This window comes from Rhinatrema bivittatum, chromosome 1, assembly GCF_901001135.1.
Source record: "Rhinatrema bivittatum chromosome 1, aRhiBiv1.1, whole genome shotgun sequence".
NCBI lineage: Eukaryota > Metazoa > Chordata > Amphibia > Gymnophiona > Rhinatrematidae > Rhinatrema > Rhinatrema bivittatum.
Window position 1 is genome coordinate 53833911 of NC_042615.1, and position 23633 is coordinate 53857543.

Consider the following 23633-nt stretch of genomic DNA (forward strand, 5'->3'; position numbering starts at 1 on the left):
GCCCACCTAGACCAGATACCCACGAATCCTCCGCCCGCCGATGGGTCAGCACCCGAGGAACAAGTTATCTCGACCACTCAGTTACCCGCACCTTCTCGTTACACCAGGGATGCAAAGACCTGCCGTGGCTTTCTGAACCAATGTTTCCTACGGTTCACTCTGTTGCCCCGGCAGTTCCCCATTGACTCGGTGAAGGTGGCCTAAATTCTCTCCCTGCTCGATGGAAAGGCCCTATTGTGGGCCTCCCTGCTTTGGGAACACAACAATCCCTCGCTTGAGGATTTACAGCAGTTCATCTCGAGCTTCCGACAGGCTTTTGACGAACCGGCCCGCTTGACCACTGCTACGACAGAACTGCTCCAGTTACGCCAGGGGGGTCCGCTCCCTGGCAGACTATGCTATGGATTTCCGTATTCTTGCCCAGGAGGTCGGTTGACAAGACGGCAGCCTAAAAGCCATTTTCCTAGAAGGTCTATCCAGGCGTATCAAGAATGAGCTCGCAGCCTGTGATCTCCCGGAGGATCTCAATACACTAATAGACATGGCTGGCCGCATCGACCGCCACCTCCAGCAGAGGGCTTGAAAGCAACGACCTGCCCGAAGTAATTCCCCGTTGGTTTCCGCGTATTCTGAGGCATCATTTTAAGAACATAAGAACATAAGAAAATGCCATACTGGGTCAGACCAAGGGTCCATCAAGTCCAGCATCCTGTTTCCAACATTGGCCAATCCAGGCCATAAGAACCTGGCAAGTACCCAAAAACTAAGTCTATTCCATGTTACCATTGCTAATGGCAGTGGCTATTCTCTAAGTGAACTTAATAGCAGGTAATGGACTTCTCCTCCAAGAACTTATCCAATCCATTTTTAAACACAGCTATACTAACTGCACTAACCACATCCTCTGGCAACAAATTCCAGAGTTTAATTGTGCGTTGAGTAAAAAAGAACTTTCTCCGATTAGTTTTAAATGTGCCCCATGCTAACTTCATGGAGTGCCCCCTAGTCTTTCTACTATCCGAAAGAATAAATAACCGATTCACATCTACCCGTTCTAGACCTCTCATGATTTTAAACACCTCTATCATATCCCCCCTCAGTCATCTCTTCTCCAGGCTGAAAAGTCCTAACCTCTTTAGTCTTTCCTCATAGGAGAGTTGTTCCATTCCCCTTATCATTTTGGTAGCCCTTCTCTGTACCTTCTCCATCGCAATTATATCTTTTTTGAGATGCGGCGACCAGAATTGTACACAGTATTCAAGGTGCGGTCTCACCATGGAGCGATACAGAGGCATTATGACATTTTCTGTTTTATTCACCATTCCCTTTCTAATAATTCCTAGGGATTTGAATCATTTTTTGATGATTTAAAACAATCGTCAGATATATTTTAAATCGTCAAAAATCGTTAGAGCCGCGATACAATAACAATTCCCCCGATTTATCGTCAAAAATCGTAAATCGGGGAGGGCGGGAAAACCGGCACACCAAAACAACCCTAAAACCCACCCCGACCCTTTAAAAGAAATCCCCCACCCTCCCGAACCCCCCCAAAATGTTTTAAATTACCTGGGGTCCAGTGGGGGGGTCCCGGCACGATCTCCCACTCTCGGGCCACGGCTGCGTTAAGAGAAATGGTGCCGGTGGCCCTTTGCCCTTACCATATGACAGGGCAAAGGTAGTGCCGGCGCCATTTTGGTTCCTGTGACCCGACATCACGAGTGCAGGAGATCGCTCCTGGACCCCCGCTGGACCCCCAGGGACTTTTGGCCAGCTTGGGGGGGGCCTCCTGACCCCCACAAGACTTGCCAAAAGTCCAGCGGGGGTCCGGGAGCGACCTTCTGCACTCGGGCCAATTTGCCAATATTCAAAATGGCGCCGGCGCTACCTTTGCCCTCACTATGTCGACATAGTGAGGGCAAAATGGCGCCGGCGCTACCTTTGCCCTCACTAAGTCGACATAGTGAGAGCAAAGGTTGCGCCGGCGCCATTTTGCTCCACCTCGTTTCAACAGGGCTCCACGCCTCTGCCGAGGCTTCATCAATCAGTGCTTTATGCAATTTGCACTGCAGTCTGCATTGTTTCCAAGTGAGACTACCAAGATTTACTTCATCCTCTCATGCCTTGAAGGGAAGGCCCTGGCATGGGCTTTCCCGCTCTGGGAGTGTTCAGATGAGGTTCTACGCCATTTCTCCCACTTCATGACCTTCTTCAATCAGACCCTTGAAGACCCCGGTCGTCAGACAGTTGCGGGTCATCAGATACTTCACCTCCGTCAAGGCTCGCACTCACTCACCGAGTTCACAGTGGAATTTAGGACACTAGCCACAGAACTGGGGTGGCAAGAGGACTGCCTTAGGGCAATATAGCTGGATGTCTTGTCTCCTACCCTCAAGGATGAGCTGGCCGCTTGTGAGATTCCCACATCGCTGGATGACCTGATTTCTCCGGTTGGCAAGATTGACCATCGCCTACGTCAGTGACACCAGGAGGTAAAGGTCTCCCAGCCTACGGCCTCGCGTCCAGTCCGTGCTACCAGTCCCCAGTTGAAGGCCTTACCGGCATCTCCTCCATCATCTGAGGAGCCAATGCAGATTAATTGTGGATGCCTGTCTCCTGAGGAGTGTCTTCGTCGCAAGAAGGAAGGCCTTTGTCTGTACTGTGGTGGTTCCGGACACCTTCGAAAATCCTGCCCTGTAAGTCCAGGAAACTGCAGAGCCTGAGCCCGGCGGGGGTCCCGAGCTTGGGTGCCACTGTTACTGGCCCTCAATTGTTGCTTCTGGTGTCCCTTTCCATGGGGACATGCTCCTTTGCCACAACCGCGCTCATGGATACTGGCGCAAGTGGTAATTTCATCCTGGACAACATCGTCTCCTTACTCCAAATTCCTCTGCAGCTTCCGGAGATGCCTCTTCGCATTGCGTCCATCCAGGGAGAACACCTTTCCGGATGCATCACTCATTGCACCGTGGCCTTCTGCCTCTCCGTAGGAACTATCCATGAAGAGGAGATCTCTCTGTACGTTTTAAAGCGTTCTATGCACCCGATGATCCTAGGACTTCCTTGGCTCCAGGTCCATGGACCCCAATTCGACTGGCAATCCCTGCAGCTGATTCAGTGGGGACCCCAGTGCCAGAGTCATTGTCTGCGCCAGGTGACTCCCGCAGTCACCATCCTGAAGTCCACAACCCTCACTGGGATACCGGATCCATACTCAGACTTTCAAGATGTGTTCTCCAAACAAAAAGCAGATATCCTGCCTCCACTATGTAAATACAACTGCCCTATTGAACTCCTGCCAGGTGCCATGCCTCCCAAGGGCAGAACCTACCTGCTTTCACTACCCGAGACTCAGGCAATGTCTGAGTATATTAAGGAGAACTTGAATAAAGGTTTCATCAGATCCTCTGACTCCCCGGCTGGAGCCAGATTCTTCTTTGTGAAAAAGAAGGATGGCAGTTTACGTCCGTGCATTGACTATCGTGGGCTAAACGCTGTGACCCGGAAGGATCGTTATCCTCTGCCACTCATTAGCAAACTCTCTGATCACCTCCAAGGAGCCCAGATCTTTACTAAGCTAGATCTCCGAGGGGCATACAATCTGGTGCGAATACAGCCGGAAGATATCTGGAAGACCGCTTTCAATACTAGGGACGGTCATTACGAGTAGATAGTAATGCCGTTAGGACTTTGTAACACCCCTGCGGTTTTTCAGCACTTGATGAATGAGATCTTCCAGGACCTACTCTATTCTTTTGTCGTGGTATATCTAGACGATATACTGATCTTTTCCAAGGACCTGAGGTCCCACCGTTCACACGTCCAGTCAGTCCTCCAACATCTTAGAGACAATCACCTCAATGCCAAGTTAGAGAAGTGTATCTTCGAGCAAACACATCTTCCTGGGTTACATTATCTCCAATCATGGTTTTACAATGGATCCTGAGAGACTCCAGGGGATTCGAGACTGGCCCCAGCCAGTAGGTCTCCGCGCTCTTCAGAGATTCCTTGGGTTTACAAACTATTACAGGAACTTCATCACTAACTACTCCACGCTCACTGCTCCACTCACAGCCATGACTAGGAAAGGTAGTAACCTTCAAGTCTGGAGTCCCAGGGCTCAATCTGCTTTCCACGCCTTGAAAGAGGCCTTCTGCACTGGATCTTGTCTACGTCACCCAGATCCTAACCGCTCCTTCATCGTCGAGGTAGATGCCTCTGCCATTGGGGTAGGGGTGGTCCTGAGCCAATATTCTCCCAAGGGGGGTTTCGTACCCTGCTCCTTTTACTCTCACAAATTCTTGCCCGCAGAGCAAAACTACACCATTGGAGATCGTGAGCTCTTAGCCATCAAATTAGCTCTTCAAGAGTGGTGTCCCTGCTTAGAAGGAGCCAAACATTCTATTACCTATTTTTGATGCCTCACAAGAGGAAGGGAAGAATACGGACTTTTCCAGCTGAACCCCAGATCTCCTCTGGTCAGCAGATGATATCTGAATATGTGTCACCCATTTTTGAAACGAGGACTTCAAGCCCCGTTAACGGATCGGAGAAGGGAGTCCCACTGCCACCTGGGGAGATATCCTTAAGTCCTCCTGAGCCGCAGTTGCAGCCGGTAACTTTTCCTCCCAGCAACGAAAAACAGCTAGAGTCGCAGGGAAATGATCCCGAAGTGCGTAATCTAGCAGCTGGACTGGGCCGATGCTGCTGAGGATCGGGTGATGCCTCTAGAAGCTGGCGTTCACATGAGGGAAGACGCTGGGAGTAGAGAGGAAGCGTCGTACCCTGGAACATTGAGAGCGAAGGGAACGGAGGTGAAGAGAGGCATAATATTGAAACCCCTAGAAATTTAAAAACCGCCTACCATCACACTGGAATCCCTTTGGGATTTGATAGTGGGGCTTGCGGCCGGGCAAAATGAACATTCTCATTGCATGGAGGCTGCCTCAAAGAGAATAGATGCCCTGGAAGTGGAGATTAAAAAAGAAAATGAAGAACGGACTTCTGCTACAACCGAGGTAATAGACAAATTAAAGGTAGTAACTGACACCAATACTAAAATTATAAGAGAGCAGGCTTTGGCTATGCGAAGCTTAGAGTCAGTTGAAAATTACTTGAGACAGTTAAACCTGAGACTTTTAAGTTTTCCACGGGTTTGGGAGAAATAGCAAATGTTTGCTTACCTGTAACAGGTGTTCTCATAGGACAGCAGGATGCTAGAGTCCTTACATACGGATGACATCACAGGATGGAGCCCAATCTCGGAAACAATTTTGTCAAAGTTTCTAGAAACTTTTACTGGCAACTACTGGGCATGCCCAACATGGCACTAAACCCTGCAGCCAACAGGGGTCCCTCTTCAGTCTTGTTCAAAGCTACAGGGAAGTGCCGAAAAATAAAATAAGAAAACGTAATGAACCCAACACCACGGAGCAGCGGGCGGGTTTTGTGAGGACTAACATCCTGCTGTCCTGTGAGAACACCTGTTACAGGTAAGCAACATTTGCTTTCTCACAGGACAAGCAGGATGGTAGTCCTCACATATGGGTGAGTACCGAGCTGAGGATGTCCGAGAAATGCACCAAATGTACCCAAGATGTGCAATAGGCACAAAGAGTGGGGTGGAATTTGGTAGCGGGCATCCTGAACCCTAACGGGCAGGTGGTAGGGTGTTGGTACATCAAGTTGTAAAAAGGTTTCGAGAGACAGACTGGCCGAAGATGGAATCTTGTCTTCCGGCCTTGTCTAAGCAATAATGGGCTGTAAAGGTATGGAGAGAACTCCAGGTAGCAGCTCTGCAAATGTCAGGAAGCGGCACCAAGCGTAGGTGTGCTACTGAAGTCGCCATGGCCCACAGAGTGTGCTTTAACCACGGTCTTGAAGCGGAATGCCTGCTTGCTGATAGCAAAAGGATATGCAGTCCACTAACGAGGAGGAGAGAGTCTGCTTACCCACAGGCTGCCCCAATTTGATGGAATGGAAAGAGACAAACAATTGAGTAGAGATGTGAATCGTGTGATCGATCATCTTAACGATCGATTTCGGCTGGGAGGGGGAGGGAATCGGATCGTCGCAGTTTGGGTTTTTTAAATATCGTGTAAATCGTGTAAATCGAAATCCAGCACACTAAAACATCCCTAAAACCCACCCCGACCTTTTAAAATAAATCCCCCCCCCTCCCGAACCCCCCCAAAAATGCCTTAAATTACCTGGGGTCCAGTGGGGGGGGGAGGGCGGGAAAACCGGCACAATAAAACAACCCTAAAACCCACCCCGACCTTTTAAAATAAATCCCCCACCCTCCCGAACCCCCCCAAAATGCCTTAAATTACCTGGGGTCCAGAGGAAGGGTCCCGGTGTGATCTTTTACTCTCGGTCCTCCGTGCGTTGTAGAAATGGCGCCGGCGCTACCTTTGACCTGTCATATGACAGGTCAAAGGTAGCGCTGGCGCCATTTTGTTTTTTTGTCCCCCGACGTCAGGAGGGGGACTTGCCAAAAGTCCCGCTGGACTTTTGGCAAGTCTTGTGGGGGTCAGGAGGCCCCCCCAAGCTGGCCAAAAGTCCCTGGGGGTCCAGCGGGGGTCCGGGAGCGATCTCCTATTCTCCTGACGTCGGGGGACAACAACACACGGAGGACCGAGAGTAAAAGATCACACCGGGACCCTTCCTCTGGACCCCAGGTAATTTAAGGCATTTGGGGGGGTTCCGGAGGGTGGGGGATTTATTTTAAAGGGGTCGGGGTGGGGTTTTCTTAGGGTTGTTTAGTGTGCCGGTTTTCCCGCCCTCCCACCTTCCCCTCCCCCCTTCCCCGATTTACGATTTTTTAACGATAAATCGGGGGAATTGTTATTGTATCGCGGCTCTAACGATTTTTGACGATTTAAAATATATCGGACGATATTTTAAATCGTCAAAAAACGATTCACATCCCTACAATTGAGTGCTTTTCCTGTGGGCAGCTGTACAGTCTAGACAGAAGGCTAAAGCCCGTTTGCAGTCAAGGGTATGCAGAGCCTGTTCTCCTGGATTGGAGTGAGGCCTGGGAAAGAAGGTAGGTAGTATAATGGATTGATTAATGTGAAACTCCGATACTACCTTAGGTAAGAACTTAGAGTGAGTGCGTAGTACTGCCCGGTCCTGCAGAAGTTTAGTGTAAGGCGGATAGGTAACTTGGGCCTGTAACTCACTAACTCTGCGAGCAGATGTGATTGCCAAAAGAAAAATCACTTTCCATGTGAGATAGCGAAGATTACAGGATTGGAGAGGCTCAAATGGTGGTTTCATGAGCTGACCCAAAACAGATTGAGGTCCCAAGAAGGGGCCAGAAGGTGTAGTGAAGCTTGAGGTGAAGCAAGCCTTTCAGAAAACGTGTTACAAGGGGTTGTACTGAAATAGGAACATCCCAACACCTTTATGGAAGGCAGCCACCACACTGACATGCATTCTGATGGAGGATGTTTTTTAGACCTAGTTCTGGACAAGTGCCAGAGATGGTGGAACAGGTAAAGGGATCAAGGACTGAGAAGAACACCATGACTTAAACCTGTTCCATTTGTATAGGTAAGACTTCTCGTGGAAGGCTTCCGTGAAGCAATTAGGACACGGGAAACTGGCTCCGAAAAGGTTAAGTGGCTTGAAGAATTAACCTTTTAACATCCAGGCTGTCAGGGACCAAAGCTTGAAGATTGGGGTGGCATAGGATACCACACTTGGCGAGGCCAGTGAGGTATTATCAGGATCATGCATCCTTTGTCCTGACGTAACTTCACGAGAGTCTTCGAGAGAAGTGGAAGTGGTGGGAATGCATATAGGAGACCGGTTGCCCATGAGAGAGAGAACACATCTCTTGGCTGTGAGTGTTGGCTGCGAGTGAGATAGCAAAAGTTCTCTACCTTGCGGTTTTGAGGTGACACAAAGAGGTCTATGTGAGGATGACCCCAACGTTGGAATATTGCGTCTGCTACTGAGGGGTTGAGGGACCACTCATGCGGATGGAAAGCGTGACTTAGGCTGTCCACCAACACATTGTCCACTCCCGGCAAATAGGTGGCCCTGACGTACATCGAGTGGGAGAGGGCCTCGGCCCATATCTGCGCAGCTTCCTGACACAGTAGGAAGGAGCCCGTCCCTCCCTGTGTGTTGATGTACCACATGGCCACTTGGTTGTCCGTCTGAATCAGGATGACCTGATTGGAAAGGCGATCCTGAAAAACCCTGAGAGCATATCTGATTGCTCGAAGCTCCAGGAAATTGATTTGGTGTTTGGCTTCCTCTGGAGACCAAGTTCCTTGTGTTTACAAATCGGCCACATGGGATCCCCAGCCGAGGTTGGAAGCATCGGTGGTGAGAATTATTTGAGGGTCTGGAGCCTGGAAGGGCAGGCCTTGGAGGAGATTGATCTGATTTTTCCACCAGGCTAGAGACTGACGGAGTGAGTCAGTGATGTGGACAGTGGTTGATAGAGGTTGGACGGACTGAGTCCATTGTGACCTTAGTGTCCACTGCATGACTCTCATGGCCAAGCGGGCCATTGGGGTAACCTGTACTGAAGACGCCATGTGTCCCAGTAGGATGAGGAAGTGGCGTGCAGTCATGCTGTAGCTGGTGTGCGAGGGAGATGAGAGTGAGAGCTCGCTGTCGAGGCAGAAATGCCTTTGCCTGCAAGGTGTCCAAGTCTGCCCCTATGAATGATAAAGTTTGAGATGGGACTAAGCAGAATTTTGCGTAGTTGACAAGAAATCCTAGTGAAATCAGAGTGTGTAAAGTAAGTTGTAGGGACGACAGAGCAGGGCATGTAGGTCCAGAATTGGACAAACGCCTCCCGATTTTTTGGGGATTAGAAAGTACCGGGAATAGAATCCTATGCCTTGTTGAGAGTAAGGTACTGGTTCTATTGCTCTGGACTGGAGGAGGAGGGAGACCTCCTGCTCCAGGAGTAGTGAGTGGTCGGATGTTCTCACGCCGGTAGAGGTGGGGAGTCCGGTGGAATGGAGAGAAAGTTCAGGCGATAACCTAGAGAAATTATGGTAAGGACCCACTGGTCTGAGGTGACTGTGTGCCACCTGTTTTTGAAATGGCATAATCGACCTCCCACTGGTATGTGAGGCAGTGGAAACTGGCTGCTGCTCTCTATGCAGGAGTCAAAAACTGGAAGCAGGGCCCGGCTGAGCAGCTGCTTGCAGCTTTTGTTTACGAGGTTGACGAGACTGGGCCTTTTGGAAAGGTCTCGTGGAACAAGTCCTAGACTGTGGTGGATAGGACTTCTTTGGACGGAAGAATGACTTTTTAGTATCCTTCCTGAAAGGCTGTTTGGAGGAATACTCAGAGGGCATCAGAGAGAGCTGGTGAAGTGTCTCATGATGGTCCTTGAGTTCCACCACCGTCCGCTGAATCTGTTCCCCAAACAGATTGTCTCCTATGCAGGGCAGATCAGATAATCTGTCTTGTACTTCAGGGCGCAAGTGCGAAGACTTAAGCCAGGCCCATCTTCTTGCCGAAATAGCAGTTGCAGATACCCTGGAAGCGGTGTCAAAGATATCATAAGAAGATCTTATTTCATGCTTCCCTGCCTCAAAACCCTTGTGTGCTAGGGTTAGAAGTTGTTCTTGGAATTGCTGAGGCAGGGACTCTGCAAAGTCCTGTATCTGCTTGAATAAGACCCTGTTGTACTGGGTCATCTGTAGCTGGTAGGAGGCGATCCGAGAGATAAGCATCAATCCCTGGAAGACACGCCGGCCAATGGCATCCAGGAATTTCTTTTCCTTACCTGGGGGAAAGGAAGAGTGGGGTTTTGATCTTTTTGCCCTTTTTTGGGCAGATTCTACCACCACAGATTGGTGATCCAGCTGAGGTTTCTGGAATCCTGGGGCTGACTGGACCAAATAAGTGGTATCAGCTTTTCTGTTGACTGGAGCAACAGAACCAGCGTGTTCCCAGTTCTTTTTGAGGAGATCCAAAAGAACCTGGTGAATAGTGATGAAGGTTATTTCCTTGGGAGCATCCAGGAATTGTAACAGTTCCATCATTTGATGCCTGTCATCTTGTTCAGTCTGCAATTGGAAGGGAACCAATTCAGACATTTCCTTCACAAAATTTATGAAAGATAGCTCCTCTGGAGGAGAATGCTTCCTGCTTTCAGTAGGAGAAGGTGGCGATGGCAATTCATCGGTATCATGAGAAGAATCGTCAGTCCAGGTGTCATAGGGATCAGAACCTGCCCCTCTAGGAGCATAAGAAGGACAGGATGATGGTATTCCTGAAGGTCCCATCGAGGGAAGTGCTGGGGGCACCGATGAAGGCATTGAGAACACCAGTGCAGGCATCGAGGACATCAATGGATGGATCAGTGGCGCTGATGGGCGGATCGGCATCGATGGTTGAGGCATCGGAAGAACTCCCGATGGAGGAATGCAGAACGGTGTTTCCCCTCCCGATGACAGGGTAAGCGGGAAAGGCACCAGAACCATCCGTGACCCAGGATCCATCGGTGGAAAAGCGGCTATAAGTGCTTCCATCTTCAATAGCAGCGGTGCCAGTGCTGCCGGAATCGGATCAGTGGTCGGTTCCACAATCGGCACCGGTTTCGGTGGCAGAGGAACTTGAAGTCTGTGCATCGCCTTATTGATGGCCTCCTGAACCATCCGGTCCAGTTCTTCATGGAGACCTGGAGCAAGCAGCCCCGGCTCCGGAAGGGAAGAAGGAGGCAGAGGCATAGCCGGAAAGACCACCGTTAAAGGCAGAGTCGCGGCTCCCAATACCCATCCAGGTGAGGGTTGCCTCGGTGACCTGGATGCAGAAAGGGTTGGTGCCTTTTCTGGACAGGGTTTCTTCGATGGCGGCTCGGACGATGGCGAGGTCGAAGATTTTCCTTCCTCGATGATTCGAGACTTGCGGTGTCGATGCCGATGTTTCTCTCTACGATCCCCTCGGTCCTGAGGGGGAGTAGAGGTAGTTGAAGGTCAAGAAGTCGTCGATGCCGGATGGTCACTGGCCGGTGGCCAATACTGGTGCGAAGTGGACGGCGTCGGAGTTTGAGAACGGAAGAGAAGTTCCATTTTCTCCATTCTGGCCTTGCGACCTTTTGGAGTCATTAAGGCACATTTGGTGCAAGTCAGGATATCATGCTCGCACCCAAGACACATTACACAGACTTTATGCGGGTCTGTAATGGACATGGTACGAGTACAGTCCGGGCACTGATGGAACCCCAACGACGCCATGGCCGTTGAAAAATTTTGCCGCGGTACAGTCGACAGCCAGGTGGCCATGAGGGCCAAACTCGATGGGAATCAATCGAAACCGGGTAAAAAACTTACCGGAGTACCGCGGAGTCAAAAATTCGAAGGAGGGACCCCTGTGGGGTATGAAAGTTTTTAGTAATTCCGTGAGGAAAATTCCTGTCAGGAATCTCTGTAGAGCTCCTTAACCTGCGTGGCTACTGCTGCGTGGAAAAAAGAAGACTGAAGAGGGACCCCTGCTGGTTGCAGGTTTAGTGCCATGCTGGGCATGCCCAGTAGGTGCCAGTCAAAGTTCTAGAAACTTTGACAAAAGTGTTCCGTGATTGGGCTCCATCCTGTGATGTCACCCATATGTGAGGACTACCATCCTGCTTGTCCTGTGAGAACCCGTTGATCACCTTTAAAAGATATTTAAAGGAAATACTGAAGATACTGGAAGAACAAATTCCAGTGGTTAAGAAAATATTGATCTTCAGCAAAGACAGCCACAGACACAAATCCAGATATCTGCTTCAGGAGATATAGGAAACTTTAATAATTTGTCCAAGTATCTTGAAAGTTCTGGCTATGAAGTAATAGAAAGAACTGTTCTTCTTGTGTCATTCTTTTCAGAATATGACAGGGGGTTGGTGATGAAGAATTATTTTAAAAATATAAATGTTCCCTATCTAGGGGGTACAATTCGTATATATCCTGATTTGTCCAGAGCGTGTAGAAAATTGTTTCTTCAAATGCGCCCTGAGGCAATAGCGAAGGGTGCAAACTTTATGTTATGTTTTCCTGCTAAATGTGTTTTGAAATACTCTGGTAACACTTATATATTTTATAATCCGGAGCAATTGAGTCAGTTCTTGAGCTCGAGGGAACAAGCCCCCACCAGTTAATCCGTGCACTAAAAATGAATATGGGTCAGAGCACAATGTAGTAGAATAATCTTTTTTTTTTCCTGATATACTCCCTAAATGTATTTCCTTCTCCCCCTCACCCCCCACCACATGAGTTACTGCATATAAAAAAGGGAGTAAAATAATATTTTGAAAGGTTGATTGTTTAATATAGTTCCTATATGTAACCTTTTGTTTCTAAGCAAAGATTTCTTTGTCTATATTATAAAAGCTTGATAAATTAAAAAAAAAAGGAGCCAAAGATAAATTCACGATCTTCACAGATCCTAAAAACCTTGAACATCTGAAGGAGGCTCAACTCTTGAATCCCAGACAGGCCCGCTGGGCGTTGTTCTTCGAGAGTTTTCATTTTGAGCTCCACTATCGCCCTGCTGCCAAGAACACCCGAGCAGATGCTCTCTCTCGCTCTCTTGAGCCTGAAGATAAGCCTGAAACCCCCAAACACATCATTGACCCAGCCTGTATATACCTCGCAGTTACCCACACCTTGCCAGCTGGGAAAACAGTGGTCCCACGCCTTCTCCGAGAATGCGTCCTCCGCTGGGCCCATGACTCAAAGTATTGGAAGTCTCTGTGCACAAAGTTCGAAATCACTCTGAACTTGACCTCGGCCTATCACCCTCAAGCGAATGGCCAAGCAGAGCGAATGAACCATTCATTAAAAACCTTCCTGAGATCCTACGTGAACGATCAACAGGACAACTGGGCCGACCTCTTGCCCTGGGCCGAGTTGTCCCACAATACTCATCTCGCCTCTGCCACTGATTTATCTCCCTTCTCCATGGTCTTTGGACACCAGCCATGCCTGCTTCTTTCAGTTCCACTCTCTGTACCCTCACCTGCAGCCCAATCCACGGCCCAGACGATTCGCCGCCTCTGGAATCAGGTCAAGGACAGACTGGGGCAGGCAGCCGAGAAAGCTAAATGCGTTGCAGATACCCACCGTTGCATGGCACCTCTATTCCAACCTGGCCAGAAGGTGTGGCTCAGTACAAAACATATCTTCTCAACGCTTGGCTCCCCGGTTCATTGAGCCATTCCCAATCATACGCAGGATTGGAGCAGTCACTTACCAATTACGACTGCCTACCTCTATGGGAATCCACAATACCTTTCATGTTTCCCTGTTGAAGCCCCTAGTCTTGAATTGGCCTTCTCGCAGACCTCCCGCTCCTTCACAGATCTCCACTGAACCCGAGGACGTCCTCCAAGTCAAGGAAGTGCTGGATGTCAGGCGAAGACGAGGGCATTGGGAATAGCTCTTATCGTGGGAGGGCTTCAGTCCGGAGGAGAATTCCTGGGAGCCCTCCCACCACATCTTCGACAAGGATGGTAAGGGGGGTACTGTTGCACTTCCGGACACGTCTGCTCCGCGGCCGGTCCTGCTCACCTGACCTGACCATCTACCAGCTCCGCCTTGAGTCCCTGCACTCCTCAACCGCGGCTTCCACGGGCATCCCAGGCTCCCTCACGGCCTCCTTCATCACAGCTGTACTCGCGCCAGGGGCATGGTGTCCTCCTCGGCGTCGGCCCCGCCCCCTAGCGCACAAGCGCGTAGCTTTCCCCAAGTTAAAGCACAGAAAAACCTCGGGTGGCGCCCAAGTCTGACATCACTTGAGCAGAATATTTAAATCACACTTCAGCCCTTAGCTCATTGCCTTGGCAATCGGTCATACACTCCGGTGTATCTAGTTTACCTTCCAGCGTTTCCTGTTCCAGTGTCTCTTGTTCCAGTGTCTCCTGTTCCAGCATCTCCTGTGTCTCCTGTTCCAGTGTCTCCTGTACCAGTGTCTCCTGTGTCTCCTGTTCCAGAGTCTCCTGTTCCAGCATCTCCTGTGTCTCCTGTTCCAGCGTCTCCTGTTCCTTCGTCTCTCCATCCCTGGTAGTACCCTCTGGACTGATCTCACGGTACTGACCATTGCTTGCTCCTGACCATTCTTGACCGCTGCCTGGAACTGACCTCTGCCTGGACATTGACTACTTCCGGATTGACCACAGGTACTGACCCCTGCTTCGGCTGACCATTCTGATCTACTACTCTGGCCTTGACTCTCGCTATTCATTCAGACTCTTTGTTCCGGCCTCCTGAGACCACTAGACATTCTGGTTTGGACCTCGACCACGCACCCTTGTTCGTGGTGGACACACCTCAACACTTCCTCTCTAGGAGATCCTGCAAGACCCACCTAAGACCAGGTGGCCCGGGAAACCAAGGGCTCAACCCGAGGGAACTCCAGGATGCTATTGGTGAAGCTCCAGCTAGCTTCTATCTCCTCCTGTGCTCCGGCTCCTGGTGGCAGGCGCTCTCCGGGTCCGACTGGAGGGCCGTACCAATCCTGCACTGGGCCAAGGGTCTACATCCAGTGCAAAGACACTGCATCTTCAAAAGGATATAAACTGGTTAAAACCGATCCACAGGGTGACTAAAACGAAGACCACTGACCATTGTAATAAAGTATATGAGGAAGGACTTTAAGATCTAAACATGTATTCCCTAGAGGAAAGGCAGGATAGGGACGATATGGTAAAAACATGTAATACTTCCAAGGTTTCCATGCACAGGAAGTGAGCTTCTGTTAAATAAAAGGAAGCTCTAGAACAAGGGTCATGAGATGAGATAAGAGTGAAAGGGGGTAGCCTCAGGCATAATCTAAGAAAATATTTATTTTCAGAGAGAATAGTGGATGCATGAATAGCCTCCCCGTGGAAGTGGTGGAGACAAAAACAGTATATGAATTCAAAAAAACATGGGATAAGTATAGACAATCTCTGAGGGAGTGGTAGGGATTATAAAGTTGAATAGTTGGTGTGGATGGGCAGACTAGATAGGCCACATAGGGGGGTTTTTTTGGCCATCATGTTTTATGTTTGCAACAGGGAATAAAATTGAGGAGGATTAGTATCAGGACCAGTAAATATAGTGGAGTCATGGGAATGTAATCCCACCTCGGTGTGTAGGTCTAGCACGGGCGAGACCATAAAGTTATTTATCATTTAAAATCCTTCCTGTCTTCCAGCTCCCATGTTTTCACTCCCTGTTTAATGTAACTTTACCTTCTATATAGTTGTTAATTGGTTTCCCCCTGTTCTAATGTAAACCGGTACGATAAGACCTCGTCTTGAGTATCAGTATAGTAAAAGAATTTAAATAAATAAATAAATAAATAAATAAATAAATAAATAAATAAATACATACTCTTCGGGGCAGAAACCCTGACTAGCTCTTGTACCTCCTTTACTTCCCAAGGTGTGGATTCACTGGACTAGGGGAAGAAAGGAGTCTTCTCAGGTCCCAATGTGACCGGGGTGGTTTTCTTACATATTCCCTTGTATTTCCCCTAGGGAGGATGCTGATCTCTGTCATGAGTGCAGTGAGTGCAGCAATAAATACTCTGGAGTCTCTTGATTATTGTCCAAAATAAAATCTCTACTGTTAAGTACTGATGAAGAATATCACAGAACTCAAACTGTAGCACCACAGAAATCTCTCTTCAATCCCTTTACAGTCTCTTCCTTCTATCTGTACAGGATTCACTTATATCAGGGCAGGAAATACATCCACTCTCTTGGAGTTCCCAAAGGGGCAGGGTCTTTATGATGGTCAAAATCCCTTCTAAGCTGATAAAAAGGTAAAGTCTCTGGCACAGAGAGTAAATCCTCTCTTTCTCTCCCCAGGGAGATGAACACTGGATAGGTGTTCCCAGTGATGTTGTTTCCTTTACTCATTGTAGGCAGATCTTCAGGATCTCCTTGATCTTATACAGTCTCTTTAGTACTCTCTCTGGATCCTTGAAACAAGCAATTCTCTTGCTTCTAGCAGGAAGGAACTGGTAGCCAAAACTTTCCTCCTGGATCTTCTAACAAAACAGATTAAGTCCCCTCAAAAATAATATTAACACCGGAGTTGATCCTTGCAGCAGGTCACTGTCACCCCCTTCTTCACTGAGGTTATGGATGGCAGGTCTTCAGTATCCCTAGGCATCCCAGATGCAGGGTTCCCTAATCCCTGTGCCCAAGAAAGGCCCAGATGTCTCACATTTTTCCTACCATGAAAAATGTCAAAACCGTCAAAAGCAACCCAGAGGGATATCCCAACCAGCTAGTGAATAGACTGGAAGGAAGACTCTCACGACTCTGGTCAGGACCAACAAATTGGGTTAGCCTGCCTTCACTGACTGGGCCTATAAAATAACAAAATGTAAAGTCCTAATCCCTCTGCACTCTGTGCTACCTTAAAGGGACTGCCTCCCGAGCTCACTGTGGAGAGCTCGTAAATAGACTTCCAGGGGGGATGGCCATTCCAGACTCCTCAGAAGGAGGAGCTGTATTTGAATAGTACCTCACTCTATTCTAACCTATTCTCTCTCTAGCTAAAACAGGGACTCAACCAGGTCTTGATGGTGACGTGACCGTAGGGTCTGTCACAGGAACAAAGAAGGAAAAGTCTACTGACCTGAGGAAATGCTATAGCATGCACTTCCTGGCCAGTCGCAAGAAGCCTAAGTGGGTTGTGTGTCCTGTGGAGTCCATCGAGGCAAGAAGTAGTATGTAGATGAACTACAATCTCCCCTGCACCTGGCCAGCTGCTCAATGACCAGAGTAGCAGTAACAGTCCAGGCATAAGTTGGATTGTGATGAATTCAAAGTTGACTATCAAGGCAGCTGGGAGACATATGCAGAATGTGCAATAACCTCCCCAGGACCCAATTAATGTCTGTTGGTGCTACTTTGCCCCTCTCAATGAGTTATATCTTTTTTTCCTCTCCCTCCTTCCTACCAGGCCTGGACCTCCAGCCCAGGACCATCACAAAGTAGGGTGACTGCACCATATGCCAAGCTGGGGCGAGGGTGCCACTTTGCATTTTGAGGCAGTCTGGCACAACGAGTATGTGAGATCAAAATAGCAGCCATTTGCCCAAAAGATGAGCTTGGGGTACCAACTGCATAGCCAAACAAATCAGCAGCAATATACAAGCTGAAGTGGGCAGGAGAACATGACTTCTTCCTGCCCCACCAGCTCTTTCATGGAAAATAGTGCAGGCCATCACATGATCCTTTGCCTCTGGGGCATTAAGGCCTGAGGAAGGGAGAGGTACGGAAGTTTCAGCTGGCCCAGAGGGATTTTCTGGCTTGACTTTCAGGGAGAGAACAGTACAGACAGAGTGTAAGGAGTATTTTAGAGTCAGATAATTTAGGAGGCCTTACTGTGCTGTCAGAGATGAGGGGTATATCGCAGCTCACAGCAAGCCACAGTAATGGAAATGCATTAATAACTGCAGTAATATTTTGGCATTACTGTATCTCCCACAGAAAATCAAATTTATTGCCCATTAACACACTATGAATTTAACACGGTGTTTGGCGGGGTATAACAGTCATGTTAAAATCAATCATTAATGAACATTAATGGCCAGATTTAACACAGTTAACTACACTGGCCCCTTAATATGTTACAAATCCACAGTCTGGTCTTTCCTGAAAATTTTTTAGAATATTGCAAAACATTTCCAAGATAAGTGGAAAACTGTAGATTAGACATGCATTTGTTCATAGCTAATATCTTTTTTATTTTCAATATGACTTATTTGGTTATGCTTTAGTTTTCAACGTATTTGTCGCAAACCAAAGCTTACATTTCAGTTTTTTTCTCCTTGTTTGGAAATATTACCCCAATTATTCTATATAAAACATCATGAGATCTTTGGGCAATGTGGCCAGATAAATGTATAAATAAAGTTAAATGATACAGAAGTCTATTGAGTCACCAATATAACAAAAAGAGATGTGAAACCTATTAATCATATAAAATCTATATATGTACCAGTAATACTAGCCTTTGAGTGCCATCTTCTTGTTATAGCATTTCAAGAGAGTACTTTAGGCACATCCTTATTGATCCAAACACAAAGCAAAAATAAATCAAACTTCAAAATAGAGTACCTAGAAAACAATTAGAAACCTCAGAAATCCTTAAGTGTAATTTGCACTTCTACAGCAAATTGCCTTTCAAAGTTTACTATTACATATGTAAGAAATAAACAAAAACATAGGGTACTCGCTTTGGACAATAAAACCAAAATCTCAGATAAGGCTGAAAACACAAACAAGAACCTTCCCTGGAACATAGGTTGTGAGGAGTAGCCTAGTAGTTAAACAGGGGCTGTGAGCTAGAGAAGCCATGGTTCAAATCCCACTACTGCTTCTTGTGACTTTAGGTAAATCACTTTCCTTCCTTTACCTCAAGTACAAATTTAGAGTATGAATCGTCCGGAGACAGGGAAATTCCTACAATACCTCAATGTAATCTACTTTAAAATACATGAAAAGCAGCATATATATAAAAAATAAATAAAAGCTGCGCTCTCCCTTGGTTGGACACAAAGGGAAGTGCTGAAGTTGAGCTAAAAGTGGGCCATACAGCAAAACAATGACCCTGCCATTCAAGTACTACAGAATGACTGAAGAAGAAGAGAATTGGAGTTTTGGATTGGCCAAGTCAAAATCGTTACCGAAATTCTATTGTAATTTTGTGGCAAGACCTGAAATGAGCTGTTCATGCAAGGAATCCCTCAAATGTCAGAATTAAAATGGTTTGTTATGGAAAAATGAGCCAATATTCCTCAAGGACAATGTGAGAGAGACTGATCAACAGTTACAGGAAACGTTTAGTTGAAGTTATTGCTATGCTAGGAGGTACCAACAGTTACTAAATGAAGGAGTTCACAACAAACTTTTTCACACAAGGACACTTACTGTTGAATCTTTTTGTTGAATAAATAATCAAAATATATCATTTTTGTTTGAGTCTTTCTCTGTTATTAATGTTTAGATTAGGATCTAATCATGTTTTGAGTACAAACAGTGGTAAAAAAAAAAAAAACCCCAGAACATCCTAGGGGGTTCACAAACTATTGCTGCACTAATTGTTCCAGACTTTCCTAATTTCCTGAGGCAGAGAATAAAGACTTTTTCTTGCTGATTCTTTGCATAATCCTGCAGAGGCAGGACAGCAACTGTCCTAAATGACAAAGGGGCCTAGCTTTCAAGTTATTGCCTTTCATTAATAAAATGTGCCAGGAAATGCTTTAACTTTGTGTTCTGGGTGGAATTCACCTTTCTAGTTGCTCACCCAACCGGTCTATCACAATTACCGTAGTTCTATGTATCAAGGTGGACTATCATGGCAACCACACAATTATATTACTTGCTTAATGACAGGTGTGTGCCTCTTAAAACCTTATCTATGGTACTATTTTACACAATAAATTAGGAGGTCCATATTCAAAAGGATTTATCTGGCTAAGCAGAAGTTAACTGGCTAAATGAATATTTGGGCAAATATTTGGCTACATTCTAGCCAAGTAATAAATTAGGTGGCTAGAATTTAACTGGATAAGTTAGGGGCATTCAAGGGTGTAACTTGGAGGAGGATAAGTTAACTGGATAACTTCAATATTCAGAGCTAGCTGGCGTACTTGGCAGGTTAAGTCTGGTTGGGCCAGAGATCTGTCCAAAAGTTAGCCAGCTTTAGTTAGCTAGCCAGCTAACTAAGAAAGCTGGCTATATTCAATAATGTGGCTTTGCTACTGAACATACCTCCAAAGTTAGCAAGATAAGTTTATCCTGCTATCTCTACTATCCGGACTGTGTCTGAATATGGACCTCCAATTGTATCATTTAGAACTTGTTTGTTGATTTATCTTCCAACATTTTTGACAGGTTAGCATGATCAACACATTTTTATATTACTAAATTGGAACAAGGGGTATGGTTTTATTCCCGGCTGTCATTTGCTGAAATTGTTTTCATTTGATATAATTGTTGATAATTATGCTCAAGTTGTGAATGGCTCTTCAAAAATGCCATGACCTTTTCTTTTGTCCAAATATTTGATGAAAAGAACTTATGGTTATAACAATGTTTATGAAAGTTAGACAAAAAAAAAACAGATCTGACACAATTAATAAATTATATTTACCTGTAAGATGCCTCTTAAGGCTGGAAATGCCATGAGTATTTTCATAAGGGTTTGACAAATATAGAGTTTCACTGTCAAAACAGAATAAGAGGATGTCATTCAAGTTTCAAAAACTCTGTTTTCACCACAAAACATGATTTTATTTCTAAAGTGACATTTTCTGGATGTATCAAATAAAATAGAATGAGATTTTGAAGTGCATGACTGAAAACAATCTCTTGGTGTTGACATAAAATGAAATGGCTTCCATAGTCAAGTGCAAAAATGCAATTAGGGTGATACAGGTATGTAATTAGATTAACAACAAAGCTGCTGACCAAGTTACTTGAACCTTTCCAATGACTTTAATCTATTTCATCTCACCTTGTAAGTGTTCCAGCAGAAGGTGAAAACCTATCGGATCTATGAATCAATGAAAATATTACAAGAAAAAGCTGCTCTGTGGCCATTTCTGAACATACCTCTCCTGATTAATCATGAAATTGTTTCTTCAGAAACAGATTAATTACAACTTTTCTTGCACAATACCTGTAATAATTAGCATGAGATTGAGCCCTTTGTGCTGCGGCGTAGTTGACGCAGCCTATTAGGTGAACCAACAAGAACTAGGGGTGTGAATCGTGTGATCGATCGTCTTAACGATCGATTTTGGCTGGGGGGGGAGGGAAATCTTATCGTCGTGTTTTTTGTTTTTTTTTTAAATCGTTAAAAATCGTAAATCGGGGGAGGGCGGGAAAACCGGCACACCAAAAAAACCCTAAAACCCACCCCGAACCTTTAGAACAAATCCCCCACCCTCCCGAACCCCCCCAAAATGTTTTAAATTACCTGGGGTCCAGTGGGGGGGTCCCGACGTGATCTCCCTCTCTCTGGCCACGACTGCGTTGAGAGAAATGGCGCCTGTGGCCCTTTGCCCTTATCATGTGACAGGGCAAAGGTAGCGCCGGTGCCATTTTGGTTCCTGGGTCCCGACGTCACGCATGCAGGAGATCGCCCCCGGACCCCCGCTGGACCCCCAGGGACTTTTGGCCAGCTTGGGGGGGCCTCCTGACCCCCACAAGACTTGCCAAAAGTCCAGCGGGAGTCCGGGAGCGACCTGCGCGCGGGCCGTATTGCCAATCTTCAAAATGGCGCCGACGCTACCTTTGCCCTCACTATGTCATACAGGCGACAGTTTCATATGTGCAAATGAAAAGGATATAATTAACAGGAGGCAGGGGTGGGAGATAGCAGTGGAACAGACAGTGAGAGAGAATCCTCACCAACAGAAACAACTCAGCTGCTCTAATAACTGTAAGACATTATTATTGTAATAATTCAACAGAACTGAAACAATTCTCAGTGTACCTGGAAGATGTAATAGGGCAAATTGACAAACTAAAGAGTAGCAAATCACCTGGACCAGATGCTAAACATCTCAGAAGGTTGAATGAACTGAATAATGAAATTGAGGACCTGCTATTAGTAATTTGTAAACCATCATTAAAATTGTCTATGGTACCCAAAGACCGGAGGGTTGCCAATGTAACGCCAATTTTTAAAAAGGGATCAAGAGTTGAACCAGGAAACTACAGACCAGTGAGTTTGATGTCTATGCCAGACAAAATTATAGAAACTATCATAAAGAACAAAATTGCTGAACATATCATTAGGCATAGTTTATTGGGACAAAGCCAACATGGATTTAGCCAAGGGAAGTTTTGCATCACCAATCTGCAACATTTTTTGTGGGCATAAATAAACATGGCTAAAAGTGAGCCAGCTGATATAGTGTATCTAGATTTCCAGAAAGCTTTGATAAAGTCCCTCATGAGAGACTTATTAAGAAATTAAAAATTCATGGGATAGGGGCAGCATACTATTGTGGATTGTGAAATGGTTAAAAAGTGCTAAATGGTAAATTTTCCCAATGGATAAAGCTGAATAGTGGAGTGCCCCAGGGATCTGTTCTGGGACTACTGCTTTTTATTATATTTTTATATGACCGGGAAATGGGAACAACGAATGCCGATGACACAAAATTATTCAAAGTTGTTAAATCACAAGAGGACTATGAGAAATTGCAAGAGGAACTTGCAAAACTGGGAGTCTGGGCATACAAATGTCTAATGAAATTAAATGTGGACAAGTGCAAAGTGATACACTTAGGCAAGAGTAACCCAAATTATAGCTACACAATGCAAGGTTCCACATTAGCACATTGTTGATAATATGTTGAAATCTTTTGCTCAATGTGAAGCAGCCACTAAGAAGGCAAATAGAATGCTAAGAATTATTAGGAAAGGAATGGAGAAAAAAACAGAGAATATCATAATGCCTCTGTATCGCTCCATGGTATGACCTCCTGTTGAGTATTGTGTGCAATTCTGGTCACACATCTCAGAAAATATATAGCAGAATTAGAAAAGGTATAGAAAAGGGCATCCAAAATGATAAAGGGGATGGAATGATTCTCCCATGAGGAAAGGCTAAAGAGGTTAGGGCTATTCAGCCTGGAGAAGAGATGGCTGAGGGGAGAAATGATAGAGGTCTATAAAATAATGAGTGGAGTGGAATGAGTAAATGTGAATCTGATGTTTACTCTTTGAAAGGGTACAATGACTAAGGGACACACAATTAAGTAACTAAGAGATACAATTAAAATTAATAAGAGAAAATATTTTTGTATTCAATACATAATTAGGCTCTGGAAATTGTTGCCAGGGGATGTGGTGAAAGCTATCAGTGTAGCTGTGTTTAAAAATGGTTTGGACAAGTTCCTGGAGTAAAATTCCTTAAAACCATTATTAAGGTAAATCTGCCAAGTACTTGTGACCTGGAATGGCTACTGTTGGAAACAGGATATTGGGCTTGATAAATCTTTGGTCTGTCCCAATTTGGCAAATGTTATATGTATTGCCTTTGCTATATCTATGTATTCTGCCATGCATTCTGGAGAATAATTTAGCATTGATAATAAACATTGTTAGCCTGGAATCTATTGTGTGCTGATAAAGAGTGTGAGTGAGTGTGGCTTTGTGTTTTCTTGTGTAGCATATCCTGTCGTGAGGAGAGGAGCCTGAGGATACCGCTGTGTGTCTTGAAGTGGCAGATCCTGTCAGGAAGGGAAGCCTGGGGGATGCCAACCCTTTGAGTCGTTGTGTTTTTTTTTCTTTACCATACTCACAGAGTGAATCTGCAACAATGCGCTACAACTATCGCTTGCGAAAATTGTACAGATAATGCAGGCTTCATGCATTGTGTATAGTATTCTTTAATGCTGGGAATCTGTAGAGATGTGCATTCGTTGTGAACAAATGCGCAATCCACAACATATAGGTCCCTATTCGTTGCATACATGGGTTCGCAAAACGTATGGCGAACCCCCACGAATGCAACGAATCCTGAACGAATAAACCCCCCACCCTCCTGACCCCCCCAAGACTTGCCTAAAGTTCCTGGTGGTCCAGCGGGGGTCCTGGATCGATCTCCTGCACTCGCGCCATCCGCTGCCGGTATACAAAATGGCGCCAA

The 23633-nt window shown here is 46.2% G+C and overlaps 1 protein-coding gene across 1 annotated transcript in view; it reads right to left on the reverse strand.

The window, feature by feature from the left end:
- LOC115092544 overlaps positions 1–23633 on the reverse strand; it is a 447216-nt gene that overhangs the window by 330239 nt on the left and 93344 nt on the right. Inside the window, exon 3 of the mRNA XM_029603496.1 lies at positions 20121–20191. Coding sequence (XP_029459356.1) covers positions 20121–20191 — 71 coding nt within the window. The remainder of the gene's footprint in view (positions 1–20120; positions 20192–23633) is intronic.